Raw genomic sequence first — 19876 nt, 5'->3', positions numbered from 1 at the left:
GCCGTGATGATGTCGTGGTCGTATATAGGCATCACTCTGATGTCAATTCTTTTCTTTCCGCGCCAGCCTACGTGCAGATCCAGAGAAGAGCTACCCCAGTCATTTTTTGACTAACTACGACATTTTGTCGAATTTGTTTTTGAAGAGTTTTGGTTTGCGTCAAGGGATGTCCAGTAAAACCGGATTTAAGCCCTGCAACTCCTGTCACCGCATGATGTTGGTGACAGATCCGCACCTCGTGTGCCTCTGTTGTTTGGAGCGCGACCACGAGTATCGGGCCATGAACCCGAAAGATTTGACGGAAGCTCATTGCGGCCCGACACTCAACTCTGCGTCGATCCCGTTCGAGAGGAAGGTCAGGAGACCAACCACGGAGTCACCGCAATTCATCTTCGTCCAAGTGATTTGGACATTCAGGTAACAAGAAGTCGAAGAAGGTGAAATGTTCTTCGACTTCGCCCCATCACTCGCACGACGCAGCGTGGGAAAACCATCCACACTCTAGGCCTCCGACTACGGAACCTCAGTCTGGGTCCGCTCCGCGCCTCCCAGAATTTCTGGGAACTAGTGCTACCCCTGCCCAACTAAAGGAGTTTTATGAGGACATGCGCCTCTTATTTGGGTAGCCCGACCCACCCTCTGCGCCTTCGGGCCCGGGGAATTTGTGAGGCCCCCCCCCCTATGGTTCCAAGTTGGTGACTTCGGTCCTACTCCAGAGGACACCTCAGGATCCACTTCTGGATCCATCCTGACGCCGGTTGTGACAATGTGACCTTCTGTGGCGTCTGGTCAGAATTCGATGCTCCCGGCACCGATTGGGCCCACAATAGACATCGACCCTATACTTATTCCTGACGACCTTGAGCCGGAACAACGTCGCTCGATGCTGTTTCTGTTTTCCATGGACTCTGCTGTGCCCAGGGTTGATCCTGAACCCTATTACTATGGGTATGGATACGGGGATAGTGTAGAGGGGTCGCTGGACCCTTTAGAAGACCAGCTTGAGCCTGAACTGGACTGGGTACAGGATTTGGGTGATGTCAGTGGGTTGGACACCTCCCCTGACACTGGCATGTTTTCTCCCCATGCCGTGGCTACAGATGAGGGAGCATCATATTCTATGATGGTGAGAATGGCTGCTGAGGTTTTGAACCCCGAGCTTCCTTCTGTGGAGGTCAGGCCTAACCTCCTGACCGAAGTGCTTCAGCCTGGGAACTCCAACTTGGAACCCCTTCTTCCTTTCAACAAAGCACTTACGAACATCCAACTGGGGACCTGGTACAAACCCAGCACAGGGGCTCCTGTGAATAGGAAGATTGCCCACCACCATCGGCCTGCGCCGAATGACGCGAATTTCCATAACCAACACCCCACGCCTGAGAGCCTTGTCATCCAGGCTTCATCATCCTCTAGCGCATTCCTTCCCTCTCCCTCGGACAGGAAATCAAAAAGACTGGAAAATTTGGGGAAGAATATGTTTTTTTCTGCCAGTCTAGCGCTGCGATCCGGGAACACCGAATGCCTTTTAGGCCACTATTCCCATACTCTCTGGGATACTGTCATGCAAGTGCTGCCTCAAGTTCCTGAAAAGGCCCAGAACGTTCTCTCTCAAGCCATGACAGATGTGAAAGTCACAGCCAAGTTCATGATAGGTTGTGGACTGGATGCAAACAATTCACGGTGCAATATCAGTTGCATTGACGGTGGCATTGAGACACGCCACACCTGGTTGAGGACGTCTGGCTTTTCGGGGGATGTCCAGCAATCTTTGATGGACATGCCATTTGATGGCACTCGTCTCTAAACCTTCCTAGTCCGTTGGGACATCTGGGACTGTTTGGCAGCAGGATTCGCCATCACCTGCCCCACTGGGAATCCATTACCATGGACAAGTGGGTTTTACAGATTGTCTGAAGGGGCTATTCCCTCCCCTTCGAGACTTCTTCTCCAGCCATGCCACCATTGTTCAATCATCTATCGGAGGATCATTTGGCACTTCTCCACGAGGAAGTCAAGGCTCTCCTGGCCAAGGGAGCTCTAGAGAGGGTCCCTGTTCCAGAAGTAGGTCGTGGTTGCTACTCCCGCTACTTTCTGGTGCACAAAAATGACATGGTCCTTCACCGTATCCTAGACCTCTGGTCCCTCAATCTCTTCCTCGAGTTCAAGATGTGAATCCTAGCTCAGGTCCTTTCTGCCCTGGACCATGGAGACTGGATGGTAGTGTTGGACTTGGAGGACACCTATTTCCATATTCCCATCCTGTCGGCCCACAGACGTTACCCACGATTTGTGGTGGGTCACGAGCACTTTCAGTTCACCGTGCTCCCCTTTGTCTTTACCAGCGCCCCTCCAGTGTTCACGAAAGTGATGGTAGTGGTTGCAGCTCATCTGCACAGGTTAGAGGTTCTAGTCCTCCGCTACCTCGACGACTGGCTGTTGAAGGCGGACATGCCCCTGAAAGTCGTCTCCCACCTCCAGACTACAGCAAACCTCCTGCATTCGCTGGGGCTCACTATAATTGTTCCAAAGTCACATCTGACTCCCTCTCAGATGCTTCCCTTCATCGGAGCTGTTCAGGACACAGTGCAGTTTCAGGCTTATCCTCCCGAAACGCGAGTCCAGGATATCCTGGCTATGATACCTATAATATCCTGGATTTCAGTGAGAGTGACTCTGAGGCTGCTGGGCCTCATGGCCTTCTGCATCCTGCTGGTCCAACATGCCAGATGGCATATGCGGGCTATGCAGAGAGACCTGAAGTTCCAGTGGGCACAGCATCAGGGGAATTTTTCTGACATGGTTGAGATTTCAGAGAGAAATTCAAAAGACTTGCAGTTGTGGTTGTCGAATCCGGATTGGGTCAACTGCAGATTTCTGTCCCTTCCCCAACCAGATCTCACAGTAGTGACAGATGCATCACTCCTGGGATGGGGCGGCCACATGGGAGAGGTGGAGACCAGAGGCCTCTGGTCTCCGGCGGAGTCCGGTCTCCACATCAATCTTTTGGAGCTCCAGGCAATCCGACTTGCATTGATAGCATTCCTTCCCTCTCTCAAAGGGAAAGTGGTGCAGGTGTTCACCAACACCACCACCGCCATGTGGTATTGCAACAAGCAGGACGGAGTGGGGTTGTGGACCCTTTATCAAGAATCTCTTCGCCTCTGGACATGGCTGGAACGCCAGGGCATTTCCCTGGTGGTCCAACATCTGGCGGGCTCTCTGAACTCAGCCGCCGATGCGTAGTCGATCACGAGTAGCGTCTCCATCCGGAGGTGATGCAAGGTCTCTTTCAGCAGGTGGGAGAGCCTTGGTTAGATCTGTTCGCCTCTGCAGAGAACGCGCAGTGTCAGCTGTTTTGCGCATTGGAGTTTCCAGGGCGGCACTTGCTCAGCGATGCTTTTCATCACAAGTGTAACTCAGGCTTCCCATACGCCTTCCCGCCAATACCACTTCTGCCCAGGGTTCTGAAGAAGATAAGGCAAGACCGGGCCCAAGTAATCTTGGTGGCTCTGGACTGGGCTCAAAAAGTCTGGTATCCTGAGCTACTGAGCATGGCCATCATTCCTCCGATCTGACTGCCCCCTCGGGAGGATCTTCTGTCGCAGCAGCAGGGTTCGGTTATCCACCCAAACCTGTCCAGTCTCCGCCTCCTTGCATGGAGATTGAGCGACGACAGTTGAGGACTTTTGACCTTCCACCCGAAGTCTGTGACAAATCTCTTGAGCTCCTCTCTGCTCCACTCTGAGGGTCTCCTCTATATTCGATCTCTTGCCTAGCAGGCCTCTGCTCTGGGCACCCTAAAGGGATATTTGTCTGCCATCTCTGCCTTCTTAATTCTACCAGACCATCCTTCTCGTTTCAAATCTCCCATTCTTGGGAGGTTTCTTAAAGGCCTCACTCATATGTTTCCTTCCCTCCCGTTCATCATGCCCCAGTGGAATTTGAACTTGGTCCTCACATACCTCGTGTGCCCCTTTCGAGCCGCTCCACAACTGTCTTCTACGGCTCTTAACCCTTAAAACAGCTTTTTTGATTGCCATCACCTCTGCTCGCAGAATAAGTGAGCTTCAAGCTCTTTCTTCGAAGCCACCATTCCTAGCAGTGCATCCTGACAAAGTGGTGCTTCGTACCGTGGCTTCCTTTCTTCCCAAAGTGGTAACGCCCTTTCACATAGGCCAATCTATCACCTTGCCTAATTTTTATGCACCCCCACATCCCTCTCATGAGGAGGAGAGATTCAACCGTCTGGATCCTAAAAGAGCGATGGCGCTCTACCTAGATCGTACCAAAGATTTCCGGTTCGACAATCAACTCTTTGTGGGATATATGGGTGCGAAGAAAGGGAAGGCGATACAGAAGACGGCCATCTCGCTATGGATAGTCCTCTGCATCAAGATGTGCTACGCTTTGGTGAAAAAGCAACCCCATGAGGGTTTGCACGCTCATTCAACCAGAACAACTGCTACTACCACAGCGTTAGCATGCGGAGTTCCAGTCATGGATCTCTGCCAGTCCGCAACGTGGGCGTCCTTGCATACATTCACCAAGCATTACTGCCTGGACAGTCAGGTCAGCAGGGATGGCTCTTTTGGCCGTTTGGGCCTGCAGGACTTTTTGGTGTGATCTTAGTTCGTAGCCCACTAGCTTTGGTAAAAATATATCTGGGACAGACATATTCTAGTTTCAGATTCCTTACCGACCCACCCATCCTACCCGGACTGGGAACTGATTTCTAGGGACAGTTAAATCCCTCTAAGGGCCCTAGATTTGGCGCACCATTCTCAGTGTTCTTCATGGCTCTGCGTTACTGGCGTGGAAAGTCGTGAAAAGAAACTGACGTTAGTGCGCCGGGATGGCACCTATATACGACCGCAACATCATCACGGTGACCATGACGCCAGCTGAATCGACCGACGCCACCTAACGGCGCACAGGGGTACTGCTCGAAGAAAGATTCCGGGGCTAGACTGACGCCTGGGGAAATTCTAAGGTAAGGAATCTGCAACTAGAATATATCTCTACCACATATATTGTTACCAAAGGTAAGTGACTTGTACGCTTGTGTTAAAAAAAAAAGGACCGTATACTGCTCCTGTAGCGATGGTGAATAAAGTCTAGGTTAAAAAAATGACCATGACACGTTCATTCCTAAAAAGAGGAAGAAAACTCTGAAAATAAACCAAGCTGGAGCATGAAGAAACTAATGGAACAACGTGTAATCTAATTCACTGTAAGTAATGTCAGAAAGCTACATGGGCATCACTCTATACATTAACAAAGCACTACTGTCTGGACAGCCAGAGTTGTCAAGAGGTGCATTTTTCCCATTCGGTCCTACAGGACTGTTAGAGCTAATTGCAGACCCACATCCAAATAGGTACTTCTCTAGTATTTATTCAAATGATGAGGAATCTGCAGTTAGAAGCCTCTATCAGAAGAACAAGTTACTTACCTTCGCTATCCCTCTTTCTGTCAGAGACTAACCACAGTAAGGGTAGAGTTGGGATATGGGGCACCTGGAGGGAGAGGTCAGAGAACCACATCTGATTGTGGAGGATACAAGCAAAGTAAGGTAATTAATCAACCAGACAGCCTAGGACTTCACAAACTATAACAGCACTTAGCCTATGGCTCATTTGTGGAATACCGATGTGATCAGGGGAGGTATGCAAGCATAGACCTTCCTGTCTTGATAACAAATGCATCATCAAATTTGATCTAACAAACCGTTCAAATGGAACTGAACTACCCAGTTACTGAACTTACAAATGGAGATTTTGATAATGCTATATAGTTTTCCAGTAGTTCTCCAATGAAACGGCACAAGGAAGCTGATTATCTTACAGACAAAACATCTTGGCCTTCCTGGAGACATTGTTTAATTACCTGTACAGTCCACTATTCAGAAATTAAGTCCTGGTTTATGTAGCAAAATCTTCAGCCTGACACTGTTTGAATTGTATGTATACTCTAGTGTAAGGAAATGCCTCCTTGGCATGATTACCCCCTAACATTTTGCCTTTGCTGATGCTAAATTATGATTTGAAAGTGTTCTGGGACCCTGCTAACCAGGCCCCAGCACCAGTGTTCTTTCCCTAAACTGTACCTTTGTCTCCACAATTGGCACAACCCTGGCACTCAGGTAAGTCCCTTGTAACTGGTACCCCTGGTACCAAGGGCTCTGATGCCAGGGAAGGTCTCTAAGGGCTGCAGCATGTCTTATGCCACCCTGGGGACCCCTCACTCAGCACATTGCACACTGCCTCACAGCTTGTGTGTGCTGGTGGGGAGAAAATTACTAAGTCGACATGGCACTCCCCTCAGAATGCCATGCCAACCTCACACTGCCTGTGGCATAGGTAAGTCACCCCTCTAGCAGGCCTTACAGCCCTAAGGCAGGGTGCACTATACCACAGATGAGCGCATATGTGCATGAGCACTATGCCCCTACAGTGTCTACGCAAAACCTTAGACATTGTAAGTGCAGGGTAGCCATAAAGGTATATGGTCTGGGAGTTTGTCAAACACGAACTCCACAGTTCCATAATGGCTACACTGAAAACTGGGACGTTTGGTATCAAACTTCTTAGCACAATAAATGCACACTGATGCCAGTGTACAATGTATTGTAACGTACACCCAGAGAGCATCTTAGAGATTCCCCCTGAATACCAACCCGACTTCTAGTGTAGGCTGGCCAGTTTCTGCCAGCCTGCCACACACCAGACAGGTTGCTGGCCACATGGGAAGAGTGCCTTTGTCACTCTGGGGGCCAGGAACAAAGCGTGTACTGGGTGGAGGTGCTTCTCACCTCCCCCTGCAGGAACTGTAAGACCTTGCGGTAAGCCTCAAAGGCTCACCCCTTTTGTTACAGCACCCCAGGGCATCCCAGCTAATGGAGATGCCCGCCCCTCCAGCCGCTGCCCCCACTTTTGGCGGCAAGGCTGGAGGAGAAAAACAAGGAGGAGTCACCCACCAGTCAGGACAGCCCCTAAGGTGTCCTGAGCTGAGGTGACCCCTGCCTTTAGAAAATCCCCCCAATAGGATTAGGGATGTGCCCCCCTCTTCACAGGGAGGAAGCACAAAGAGGGTGTAGCCACCCTCAAGGACAGTAGCCATTGGCTGCTGCCCTCCCAGACCTAAACACTCCCCTAAATTCAGTATTTAGGGGCTCCACATATCCCAGGAAATCAGATTCCTGCAGCGTGAAGAAACAAGAAGGACTGGTGACCTACAAGCCTGCAGAGAAGAAGGAAGACGACAACTGCTTTTGACCCAGCCCTACCGGCCTGTCTCCAACTTCGAAAACCTGCTCCAGCGACGCATCCGACAGGGACCAGCGACCTCTGAAGTCTCAGAGGACTGCCCTGGACTAAAAGACCAAGAAACTCCCGTGAACAGCGGCCCTCTTCGAAACCAGCTACTTCTTTGCAACAAAGAAGCAACTTTCAAAGACTGCATGTTTCCCGCCGGAAGCGTGAGACTTCACACTCTGCACCCAACGCCTCCGGCTCGAGCTCCAGAGTACAAACACCTCAAGGAGGACTCCCCGGCGACTGCCAGCCCCTGCGTAGCCAGAGACGACCCCCCTGAACCCCCACAGTGACGCCTGCAGAGAGAATCCAGAGGCTCCCCCGGACCGTGGCTGCCTGTAACAAGGGACCCGATGCCTTGAACCAACACTGCACCCGCAGCCCCCAGCACCTGAAGGAACTGAACCTGAGCGCAGGAGTGACCCCCAGGCGACCCTCTGCCTTGCCCAGGTGGTGGCTGTCCCGAGATGGCCCCCCCTCCCCCCGTGTCTGCCTGCACCGCTAGAGTGACCCCCGGGTCTCTCCATTGTTTTCTACCTGAAACCCGACGCCTGCTTTGCACACTGCACTCGGCCGCCCCTGTGCCGCTGAGGGTGTGTTTTGTGTGCCTACTTGTGTCCCCCCCCTCCCCCCCCCCCACCAGTGCTCTGCAAAACCCCCCTGGTCTGCCCCCCCCCGCAAGGACACAGGTACTTACCTACTGGCAGACTGGAACCGGAGCACCCCTGCTCTCCATAGGCGCCTATGAGTTTTGGGCATCTCTTTGATCTCTGCACATGACTAGCCCTGAGCTACTGGTGTGGTAACTTTGGGGTTGCCTTGAACCCCCAACGGTGGGGTGCCTATGCCCCAGAACTGAGACTTGTAAGCGTTTTACTTACCTCCTAATCTAACCTTTACTTACCTCCCCCAGGAACTGTTGATTTTTGCAGTGTCCACTTTGAAAATAGCTTATTGCCATTTTTACAAAGACTGTATATGATATTGCTTTTATTCAAAGTTCCTAAAGTATCTAAGTGAAGTACCTTACATTTAAAGTGTTTACTGTAAATCTTAAGCCTGTGGTTCTTAAAATAAACTTAGAAAATATATTTTTCAATATAAAAACCTATTGGCCTGGAGTAAGTCTTTGAGTGTGTGTTCCTCATTTATTGCCTGTGTGTGTGTACAACAAATGCTTAACACTACCCTCTGATAAGCCTACTGCTCGACCACACTACCACAAAATAGAGCATTACAATTATCTACTTCTGCCACTATCTTACCTCTAAGGGGAGCCCTTGGACTCTGTGCACACTATTTCTCACTTTGAAATAGTATATACAGAGCCAACTTCCTACATCTAATGTTTTTGTATTTACTTGCTAATAACAGTTGGCATTTGAAGGCAATAATGGTAAAACCTTTCTCTTCACAAAAGGATTCAGAACAAATTTGTAGTTTCTTCAAATTGTTTTAATAATTAGAAATAACAATGGAGTGTTATTCTCTCAACTCTGCTGACTTACTAAAAAAAAAATTTCTACTCCTTCTTAACGTAATGCTAGGGAGTAGCAAGACCATAGCGGGCAGCACATAGCCTGTCATCTCTCAGAGAGCGAGAGAAGCACACAGACACAGTTGTAGAGACCTTAGAAGCATGTTGATTATACAGTTGTACATGTGAACATCATTTACAGATTTAGAAATGGTGTTGTCAGCAAGGTCAAATTCAGACACTACATACACCTTGTTTGGTGGCTTATCGCTGGTCCTTAGCTGCCCAAATGCAAGGTAGAGGGACCAGGACTGGCTGATTCAGTGATAATTCCTTATTAAATCTTTATCTTGTCATATCTATCTTTTTTTCCTATCCAGGCGTTGGGCGGCTGGGTGCATTAGAAGAATGTACAAAGGAACAAGTCCAATCCATTGATTTGAATAAACTTTTATCTGAAATACAAAGTTTGCGTATCCAGCTGGAGAGAAGCATAGAAGCAAATGATGCTCTGCGGTCGAAACTTGAGGAGCAGATTTCAAAAGAAAATGATCCTGAGAAAAAAGAGGCTCTAGTGAAGATAAACAACTTTTTCAGAGAAGAATGGCAACATCACATTAAAAAATATGGTAATGATTGATTATTTAATCCCTTCGTTTGCCAACGTTTTTTAATGTTATTAGTGATACAAGAGGTTTTTAAACATGAATGTTTATAATTGTACAAATGTATGGCTTATTTATGAGAGCTTTGCATGAGATTACATTGGTTGTGGTTTTTTGATCGTCAGTAGTGTAAGATAGATTGTTCATTAAAAAGGTTCTCATGTCTTGGAAACATTTTACAGTACTCCTTCTTTGAAGTCTTTTACAGAAGTAACCATTTTTTGTTAAAGTCAAACGGAAGAGTCTAGAACAGGTAGTGAATAACATGGTAGCTCTTTTTGCAGCTGTGTACAACTCATTTATCACAGCCTGACGAGATATTTAAAAAATACTGCACCACAGGCTGTCGGATAGAGAGATGAAAGGTAGCGACAGTCCCTTCAAGTCACAGAAGTGAAGGTGAGTAAGTTGGATCAGAAAATGGACAGAAAAATTGACCTACCCAGGAGAAGCGGCTTTTAACATGTTAGCACCTATCCACAGTGCCAGCCGCCCTGATCACATGTGAAGGGGCTCTGGTGATGGGGAGCAGGTGGTGACCTGAAGTCCTTAGTTAGTCTGTGGTTACTGGTATAATTGGTACCGATGCCAGCTAGTGTGCTGCCCTTAATTGAGTGTCAAAGCAGGGGAGTTGAGGGGAAGCATTTAGGAGGAGCCGAGATATTCCCAGGTGTGTCACGCTGTGACAGCAGTTCAGGAACTTTTAACACAACATCATGGCGACAGAGGATCTCAGATAAAAAATATACTTTATCCCTCAACAGTGGAAGCAGAGAGCTACAGATGAGGAGGGTGACATTGAGGATGACACAGATGTAAGTGTTAGATGCACAATTGAGAGCCATAGAATGTTGATGGCTGCTTTAGATACAATTTAGTGGAGGCTTGACCAGATGGAGGAAGCAACAGTTTCTGTGAAGTCTCTCTAGAGCAAGTGGAGGTCAAGATGGTTGGAATAGAAACTTCAGTGATGGAATATGGAGTCAAATTACAGCAAATAGAGGGCCTGGTGGGAAGTGTGGTGGCAGATCTGCATGCTCAAAAAAAGTTTATATAGAGAATGTTAGGAGCAATGTTACTGCTGGACATCCAGTTAAAAAAATGAGGTGCATGGCCTAGACACAGATACTGGGTTTCCTTGCCAACTCTCCAGAACTGCCTCTAACTGAGGCATTGTAATCTATTTTTGCTGAGAAGTTTGTTCTGCCCTCAGATGATGGAGATATTTTGACTAAGAAGGCATGCCATCTAGGGCCCCAGAGTCTTCTGATAAGAATAGTGAGAGGGTATCCTTATTGTGGTATTCCAAAACTGAGACTTCATTTGACAATTTCTCGAGAAAAAATCCACCCTGAAATAAGATTTATTTTCTAGACCTGAGTTCAGTGATTCAGGCCAGAAGAGAACTTCAGATAGTGGCAAAAGAACTAGTGGAGCTGGAAATACGCACCTGTCCTTGGTACCCTGCTGTCTGTAATTAGTGAAGGAGGAAAGAACTTCTATGTTACATAGACAGCGTCAGCCCAATCATTTTTGGAGGTTATCAAAAACAACTCTTTCAAAACCAGCGTGCATTAATGAGGTTAGACTGGTGGTGAATTATTGAGGTCTTGATATTTGCTTGAATCCTTTTGGAGGCCTTAAAGCCCAGTGGGGGATGGGGCAGATTTCTTTATCGATTCTTCTATTTATGCATGCTTGATATGTTTGTTAGTTTCCTCTCTAAATTGCTTCATTCATCTTCTCGTTCTCCCTACTCCTTATCCAAGAGTTCCCCTTTTCCACTTCCACACTCCATTTTTTACTCTTTCTCTACCTCACTTACTAATTTTAAGGGAAATAATTTCTCTTTTAATATATGGGGCACCTTCTTGATAAAGGAGAATAAATGGTGTCATCTTTGCGAGAGCCTAAAGAGCCACTCTGATTCAGGGGTTTAATATGTTCTGTGGACTATAGTGCATATTCTTTATCGATGTTGTGACCTTTGGTGTGAAATAGTGTTTTGGTCATGTTCTGTAATTTTCTTTGAATAAAAATGAATTAAAAGTATACGATACTGAGCAAGATCTCTGTGAATGATGACCAAAGTATCTTATCTTCCTGATGTTAGTTACTCCTTTTAATATCACTTAAATCTCTATAGCCATGCAATACAGACTGCCGCTTTCTGTTGCTGTTCTCAGTACATATCTAATATGTTTGCTTTCCTATTTGCATTACCAGCTTTTGTGTTGCAGGTTTTCATGCCACCCATACACATTGACCTACCTTCCTGAAGTATCTGTCTCCTTCACAGAACACACCTGATGTGTCAGTATGAACATACCTTGACAGTCTGTCAGACCAATAACAAGCATATCAAACAGGGAAGACCGGGCACTAGGACTGCAGAAATCCAGTTTGATGGCATGTGTGGCGGTAGCTGCAGATGCTCTGCATACTTCTGCCATCTAGTCTTGAGTTCGAACGGTTGCAAGTTGTTTTTCTTCAAAAGGTCTTTCGAGTCACGAGGTCTAGTGTCTCCTTTTGTTTTTTTCTTCCGCCGTCGGGTCCGGACGTGTTTTCGCTGGGCTCCAGATGAAGACAGTTTTTTGGACTCTTCCGTTCGGGGTACCTCCCATACCGTCAGTATTCTCCTTTGATTGCGTATTTCCTATCCTTTACATTTCGGGCCTGAAGAACTACCTGTTGGATCGACGCGTTCCGACAGAGGACCTTCAGGCCGCCATTTTCTAGGTTCCATCTCAAGGAGAATGAACTTCTGATGGAACAGACTCCCTTCTGTGTCTGCCCTAAGTGCCATGCGAAGTTTCTGCAGACCGACCAGCAACAGGTCTGCAACCTCTGTCTCCGGACCACAAAGAGGAGTACTGCAAGGCTTGCAAATCCCTCAAAGATCAAAGGGCCCATTGTCGTGAGATGCAGAGTCAGGAGATCGAGGAGACGCCAAACATCTTAGGGCAATAAGACACTATGTCAGAGCAGGATCTACAAGAGCCCTCTGTTGCCAAGGAGGAGCCCTTCTTGGTCGATGAGTCAGAGTCAGATGTGAACACAGTCCTTGAAATGCAAGACCTTCCTCCAGCTCAGCCAGCTGTGAATACAAGCTCCCCTTCTCACTCTAAGAAGACGACCGTTTACACTGAAGCAAAGGCTACCAGGCAGCCACTGCCGTCGGGCCATGGCTGGCACTGAAAGACTAATTCGGAAGCCCCTCCACCAAGCTCACCTACGAAAACTTAGCCTAAGCATACCATCTGTTTGCTGAGCCGAAGCTACCATCTTTAGCTCCGAAAGCCTTGGCCTCCTACTCGTCACCGACCACCCGGCTCCCAAAAAAAACACAGGAAAAAAACCGGTCTGCTTTAGCACTGAAAGTTTTGGGATCCAAACACAAAAGCACTTTGGTACGAAAAAAAATGTAGTCACTCCACCTTCGGAACGAGTACTTCAATTCAGCCTATCCTCCACAGAATGAAGCTGCAATTGGATTTAAAAAAAAATGCAGCTTCATATCCAACCTCAAACTCGACGTGTTCTGGTTAAGGCTCTCGTTTCCATGCCTTGGAAGAGACAGCTTACTTTTCAAGAGGCCATTGACATTCCTGCACCTCCTGCTAAGCATAAGAAGGTGGCTAGAGGCTCTGGTGACATACACCCTCCTTTGCCTTCTACTACACCAGCAACTACACCACTCCCCTCCCCTTCACCACTTCATTCTTACGGTGACCACACTGTAACTTTCTCATAAGACACAGACCCATGGTCTCAATATTATGTTGAACTTACACTGACATTGACACCGATGTGTATCTGGCCAGACCTTCCCCACTGGATGATTCAACCTCCTTTCAGGAGCTCGATGGGAGGGTGGCCACTTATCATCAGGTGCCCTTAGACAAAGAGCCAATTGAGGATGATTTCCTCTTCGAAACCCTCACTATATCCCACAGGGCCACATAATACCGTCCCATGCTTAAGGGAATGATGACACACGCAGAGAATATTTTTAACCCCTTCGCTGCCAGGCCTTTTCCCCCTCCTGTGCCAGGCCTTTTTTTGCCTATTTGGGGCAGTTCGCGCTTAGGCCCTCATAACTTTTTGTCCACATAAGCTAACCAAGCCAAATTTGTGTCCTTTTTTTCCAACATCCTAGGGATTCTAGAGGTACCCAGACTTTGTGGGTTCCCCTGAAGGAGGCCAAGAAATTGGCCAAAATACAGTGAAAATTTCGTTTTTTTCAAAAAAATTGGAAAAAGTGGCTGCAGAAGAAGGCTTGTGGTTTTTCCCCTGAAAATGGCATCAACAAAGGGTTTGCGGTGCTAAACTCAGCAGCTTCCCAGCTTTCAGGAACAGGCAGACTTGAATCAGAAAACCCAATTTTTCAACACAATTTTGGCATTTTACTGGGGCATACCCCATTTGTGCAATTTTTTGTGCTTTCAGCCTCCTTCCAGTCAGTGACAGGAATGGTCATGAAACCAATGCTGGATCCCAGAAACCTAAACATTTCTGAAAAGTAGACAAAATTCTGAATTCAGCAAGGGGTCATTTGTGTAGATCCTACAAGGGTTTCCTACAGAAAATAACAGCTGAAAAAGAAAAATATTGAAATTGAGGTGAAAAAACCATCAATTTTTCTCTACGTTTTACTCTGTAACTTTTCCCTGCAATGTCAGATTATCGAAAGCAATATACCGTTACGTCTGCTGGACTCCTCTGGTTGCGGGGATATATAGGGTTTGTAGGTTCATCAAGAACCCGAGGAACCCAGAGCCAATAAATGAGCTGCACTCTGCAGTGCGTTTTCATTCTATACCGGGTATACAGCAATTCATTTGCTGAAATATAAGGAGTAAAAAATTGCTATCAAGAAAACCTTTGCATTTCCAAAAAGGGCACAAGATAAGGTGTTGAGGAGCAGTGGTTATTTGCACATCTCTGAATTCCGGGGTGACCATAGTAGCACGTGAATTACAGGGAATTTCTCAAATAGATGTCTTTTTTACACACACTCCTATATTTGGAAGGAAAAAATGTAGAGAAAGACAAGGGGCAATAGTACTTGTTTTGCTAATCTATGTTCCCCCAAGTCTCCCGATAAAAATGGTACCTCACTTGTGTGGGTAGGCCTAGCGCCCGCGACAGGATATGCCCCAAAACACAACGTGGACACATCACAGAAAACAGAGCTGTTTTTAGCAAAGTGACTACCTGTAGATTTTGGCCTCTAGCTCAGCCGCCACCTAGGGAAACCTACCAAACCTGTGCATTTCTGAAAACTAGAGACCTAGGGGAATCCAAGGAGGGGTGACTTGTGTGGCTCGGACCAGGTTCTGTTACCCAGAATCCTTTGCAAACCTCAAAATTTGCCTAAAGAAACACATGTTCCTCACATTTCTGTGGCAGAAAGTTCTGGAATCTGAGAGGAGCCACAAATTTCCTTCCACCCAGCGTTCCCCCACGTCTCCCGATAAAAATGATACCTCACTTGTGTGGGTAGGCCTAGCACCCGCGACAGGATATGCCCCAAAACACAACGTGGACACATCACAGAAAACAGAGCTGTTTTTAGCAAAGTGACTACCTGTAGATTTTGGCCTCTAGCTCAGCCGGCACCTAGGGAAACCTACCAAACCTGTGCATTTCTGAAAACTAGAGACCTAGGGGAATCCAAGGAGGGGTGACTTGTGTGGCTCGGACCAGGTTCTGTTACCCAGAATCCTTTGCAAACCTCAAAATTTGGCTAAAAAAACACGTTCCTCACATTTTTGTGGCAAAAAGTTCTGGAATCTGAGAGGAGCCACAAATTTCCTTCCACCCAGCGTTCCCCCACGTCTCCCGATAAAAATGATACCTCACTTGTGTGGGTAGGCCTAGCGCCCGCGACAGGATATGCCCCAAAACACAACGTGGACATATCACAGAAAACAGAGCTGTTTTTAGCAAAGTGACTACCTGTAGATTTTGGCCTCTAGCTCAGCCGCCACCTAGGGAATCCTACCAAACCTGTGCATTTCTGAAAACTAGAGACCTAGGGGAATCCAAGGAGGGGTGACTTGTGTGGCTCGGACCAGGTTCTGTTACCCAGAATCCTTTGCAAACCTCAAAATTTGGCTAAAAAAACACATGTTCCTCACATTTCTGTGGCAGAAAGTTCTGGAATCTGAGAGGAGCCACAAATTTCCTTCCACCCAGCGTTCCCCCACGTCTCCCGATAAAAATGATACCTCACTTGTGTGGGTAGGCCTAGCGCCCGCGACAGGATATGCCCCAAAACACAACGTGGACATATCACAGAAAACAGAGCTGTTTTTAGCAAAGTGGCTACCTGTAGATTTTGGCCTCTAGCTCAGCCGGCACCTAGGGAAACCTACCAAACCTGTGCATTTCTGAAAACTAGAGACCTAGGGGAATCCAAGGAGGGGTGACTTGTGTGGCTCGGACCAGGTTCTGTTACCCAGAATCCTTTGCAAACCTCAAAATTTGGCTAAAAAAACACATGTTCCTCACATTTCTGTGGCAGAAAGTTCTGGAATCTGAGAGGAGCCACAAATTTCCTTCCACCCAGCGTTCCCCCACGTCTCCCGATAAAAATGATACCTCACTTGTGTGGGTAGGCCTAGCGCCCGCGACAGGATATGCCCCAAAACACAACGTGGACATATCACAGAAAACAGAGCTGTTTTTAGCAAAGTGACTACCTGTAGATTTTGGCCTCTAGCTCAGCCGGCACCTAGGGAACCCTACCAAACCTGTGCATTTCTGAAAACTAGAGACCTAGGGGAATCCAAGGAGGGGTGACTTGTGTGGCTCGGACCAGGTTCTGTTACCCAGAATCCTTTGCAAACCTCAAAATTTGGCTAAAAAAACACATGTTCCTCACATTTCTGTGGCAGAAAGTTCTGGAATCTGAGAGGAGCCACAAATTTCCTTCCACCCAGCGTTCCCCCACGTCTCCCGATAAAAATGATACCTCACTTGTGTGGGTAGGCCTAGCGCCCGCGACAGGATATGCCCCAAAACACAACGTGGACACATCACAGAAAACAGAGCTGTTTTTAGCAAAGTGACTACCTGTAGATTTTGGCCTCTAGCTCAGCCGCCACCTAGGGAAACCTACCAAACCTGTAAATTTCTGAAAACTAGAGACCTAGGGGAATCCAAGGAGGGGTGACTTGCGGGGCTCGGACCAGGTTCTGTTACCCAGAATCCTTTGCAAACCTCAAAATATGGCAAAAAAAACACATGTTCCTCACATTTCTGTGGCAGAAAGTTCTGGAATCTGAGAGGAGCCACAAATTTCCTTCCACCCAGCGTTCCCCCAAGTCTCCCGATAAAAATGATACCTCACTTGCGTGGGTAGGACTAGCACCCACGAAAGGAAAGGGCCCAAAACACAACGTGGACACATCACATTTTTTTATAAAAAGCAGTGCCTACCTGTGGATTTTGGCCTGTAGCTCAGCCCACACCTGGGGAAACCTAGCAAACCAGCGCATTTTTGAAAACTAGAAACCCAGGGGAATCCAAGATGGGGTGACTTGCGGGGCTCTGACCAGGTTATGTTACCCAGAATCCTTTGCAAACATCAAAATGTGGCCCAAAAAACACTTTTTCCTCTCATTTCGGTGACAGAAAGTTCTGGAATCTGAGAGGAGCCACAAATTTCCTTCCACCCAGCGTTCCCCTAAGTCTCTCGATAAAAATGGTGCCTCACTTCTGTGGGTAGGCCTAGCGCCCACGAAAGGAAATGGCCCAAAACACAACATGGACACAGCATATTTTTTCACAGAAAACAGAGGTGTTTTTTGCAAGGTGCCTACCTGTGGAGTTTGGCCTGTAGCTCAGCCGGCCCCAGGGGGGGGGGGGGGCAGAAATGGCCTAAAATAAATCCCAGGTGCCTAGTGGTTTCTGCCCCCTTGGGGGCAGATTGACCTAAAATCGGCCAATCTGCCCCCAGGGGGGGCAGAAATGGCCTAAATACAATTTGCCCCCCCCCCAGGGGAGCGACCCTTGCCTGATGGGTCGCTCCCCATCTCTAAAAAAACAAACAAACAAAAAAAAAAACACAAAAAAAAAACTTGCCCTGGCGCCTATAGGTTTCTGCCCACCCTGGGGGCAGATCGGCCTAATAATAGGCTGATCTGCCCCCAGGGGGGGGCAGAAATGGCCTAAAATAAATTGCCCTCCCCCCCAGGGAGCGACCCTTGCCTAAGGGGTCGCTCCCTTTGCGTGAAATTCACGCAAAGAAAAAACTCCCTGGTGTCTAGTGGTTTCTACCCCCCTTGGGGGCACATTGGCCTCATTAAAATAGGCCAATCTGCCCCCAAGGGGGGCAGAAATGGCCAAAATATAATTTTACCCCAAGGGGAGCGACCCTTGCCTAAGGGGTCGCTCCCCACCCAAAAAAATAAAATAACACATAAAAAAAAATAAAAAAAAAAAAGGTCCCTGGTGCCCTAGAGGTTTCTGCCCCCCCTGGGGGCAGATCGGCCTAATAGTAGGGGGGCAGAAAAGGCCTTCCAGAAAGAAATGCCCCCCATGGGAGCGACCCTTGCCCAAGGGGTCGCTCCCTTTTGTCAATATCATAAAAAAAAAAAAATCCCTGGTGTCTAGTGGGGTTTCAAAAGCCGGATTGCAAGCAATCCGGCTTTTTAAACCCTCGGAGAGACTTCAAAGGGAAGGAAATACTTTTCCTTCCCTTTGAAGCCCCTCCGGGCCTCCCCGGTGATTGAAAGAGAAATGCTTTTGCATTTCTTTTTCAATCGCGCTGGAAGCAGAGCTTCCAGCGCGACGAGGGAGGCCCCTGTGACACATCAGCGCGCGCGCGCGCGCGCTGACGTCACAGGGGGGGCGGGGGTGGAAGGGGAAGGTCTTCCCCTTCCATCCCCGCCTTGGGGGGGGAGGGGGGGTGCACGGGGGGCGCGCTAGCGCGCCCCCAAGTTCCCCTGTGCCATGCACGAGATGATCTCGTCCAAGGCACAGGGGAACTGTAGCCTTGGACGAGATCATCTCGTCCAAGGCACAGAAGAGGTTAAGGATCCTACTAGGACATGTATCATCACCCCATATGTGGAGAAAAATAAAGCCTCTCCCTCAGTCCCCATCTTTATTAGAGGTCAAACTCACGCTGATTATCTAGTGGTCTCTAATGCAAGAAAAACAGCCAAGTCACAAGCAGCTAGCAATGCTCTGCCTCTTGGCAAGGAGAGCAAGCTGATCGACACCTCTAGAAAGCAGGTTGCCGTTCAAGCCAACTACTACTGGTGCATTGCCAGCACTCAAGGCCTGCTTACTAGGTATTACTATGCCCACTGGGATGAGATGGAGGATTTCCTCCAATATTTACTAGACGAGCACAAATAGAGGGGCCAAGAAATTGTAAGCAAAGGCCAGCATACATATCTAATAATTCTATTCGCTTCTTCTTTTACTCTGCTGACAGGGCCGGACGCGGCATCAACACTAGTGTTCTCTTGCTCCGGCATGCGTAGCTACGCATTTCCAGCTGCAAATCGGAGTACCCCAAACCATCCTCAATGTACCTTTTGACAGAGAGCACCTTTTCGTGCCACAGATAGATCAGGTGCTTGAAATGATGACCAAGTCCATGGATGCTGTCCAAACCCCTGGTTCTCGCACGACTTTTTGTAAATCATTATATAAAACAGCCTCCAAAACAACAGTCATGGACACTTCGTCCACTTATCAGAAGGGACAACCCCATTCATCCTCCCATAGAGTTTTTTTTTTTTTTTCTTTTTTTAACAAAGGTCCCTACAGGACAAATAGTAAAAGACACCCTCCCCTAAAGGGTCCTTCACTGCCTCCAAACAGTGACTCCCTTAAAAAAAATAATTATATATATGTATATATATGTGTATATATATATATATATATATTCACGTCTTCCCTTATCTGGACGACTGGATTATCAAAGCCAACACTCTCAAACAATGTCAAACATCACACTCAAGTCACCATAGACTTGTCCCATCAACTAGGCTTCACTGTTGATTTCCAAAAATCTCACCTGCATTCTCTTCTGATTCAATCCTATCTCAGGGCCATTCTGAACACGCAACTGGGATTCGCTTATCCCAACCCAGCACAAATATAAAACTTTCAAACAAATATTTCGCAGCTCCACCCCAATCACTAAGTCACAGTAAAAGTTGTCATGAGACTTTTAGGCATGATGGCCTCTCCACATTCGTCTGTTGCAGGAATGTCTAGCATGGCAATAGTCTCAGCAACAGGGTCGTCTAGGGGATCTAGTGTTGGTAGACAGAAACACCCATCGCTCCCTGCAATGGTGGAACAAAACCAACCTGTTAAACGGATGGGCTTTTCTAGACCCTGTTCCACAGATCATTCTGACGACAGACGAATCTCAAGACGGGTTGGATCCTTCA

General features: G+C 47.7%; 1 protein-coding gene across 1 annotated transcript in view; it reads left to right on the top strand.

Moving 5' to 3' along the window:
- Nucleotides 1-19876, top strand: part of CDK5RAP2 (CDK5 regulatory subunit associated protein 2) — a 687227-nt gene that overhangs the window by 605211 nt on the left and 62140 nt on the right. The window contains exon 32 of the mRNA XM_069241280.1: nucleotides 9171-9419. Within this exon, the coding sequence (XP_069097381.1) occupies nucleotides 9171-9419 (249 nt within the window). The remainder of the gene's footprint in view (nucleotides 1-9170; nucleotides 9420-19876) is intronic.

Source organism: Pleurodeles waltl, chromosome 6 (assembly GCF_031143425.1).
Source record: "Pleurodeles waltl isolate 20211129_DDA chromosome 6, aPleWal1.hap1.20221129, whole genome shotgun sequence".
Taxonomy (NCBI): domain Eukaryota; kingdom Metazoa; phylum Chordata; class Amphibia; order Caudata; family Salamandridae; genus Pleurodeles; species Pleurodeles waltl.
Note: the sequence above shows the minus strand (reverse complement) of the source record. Positions and strands in the feature narration are given on the sequence as shown.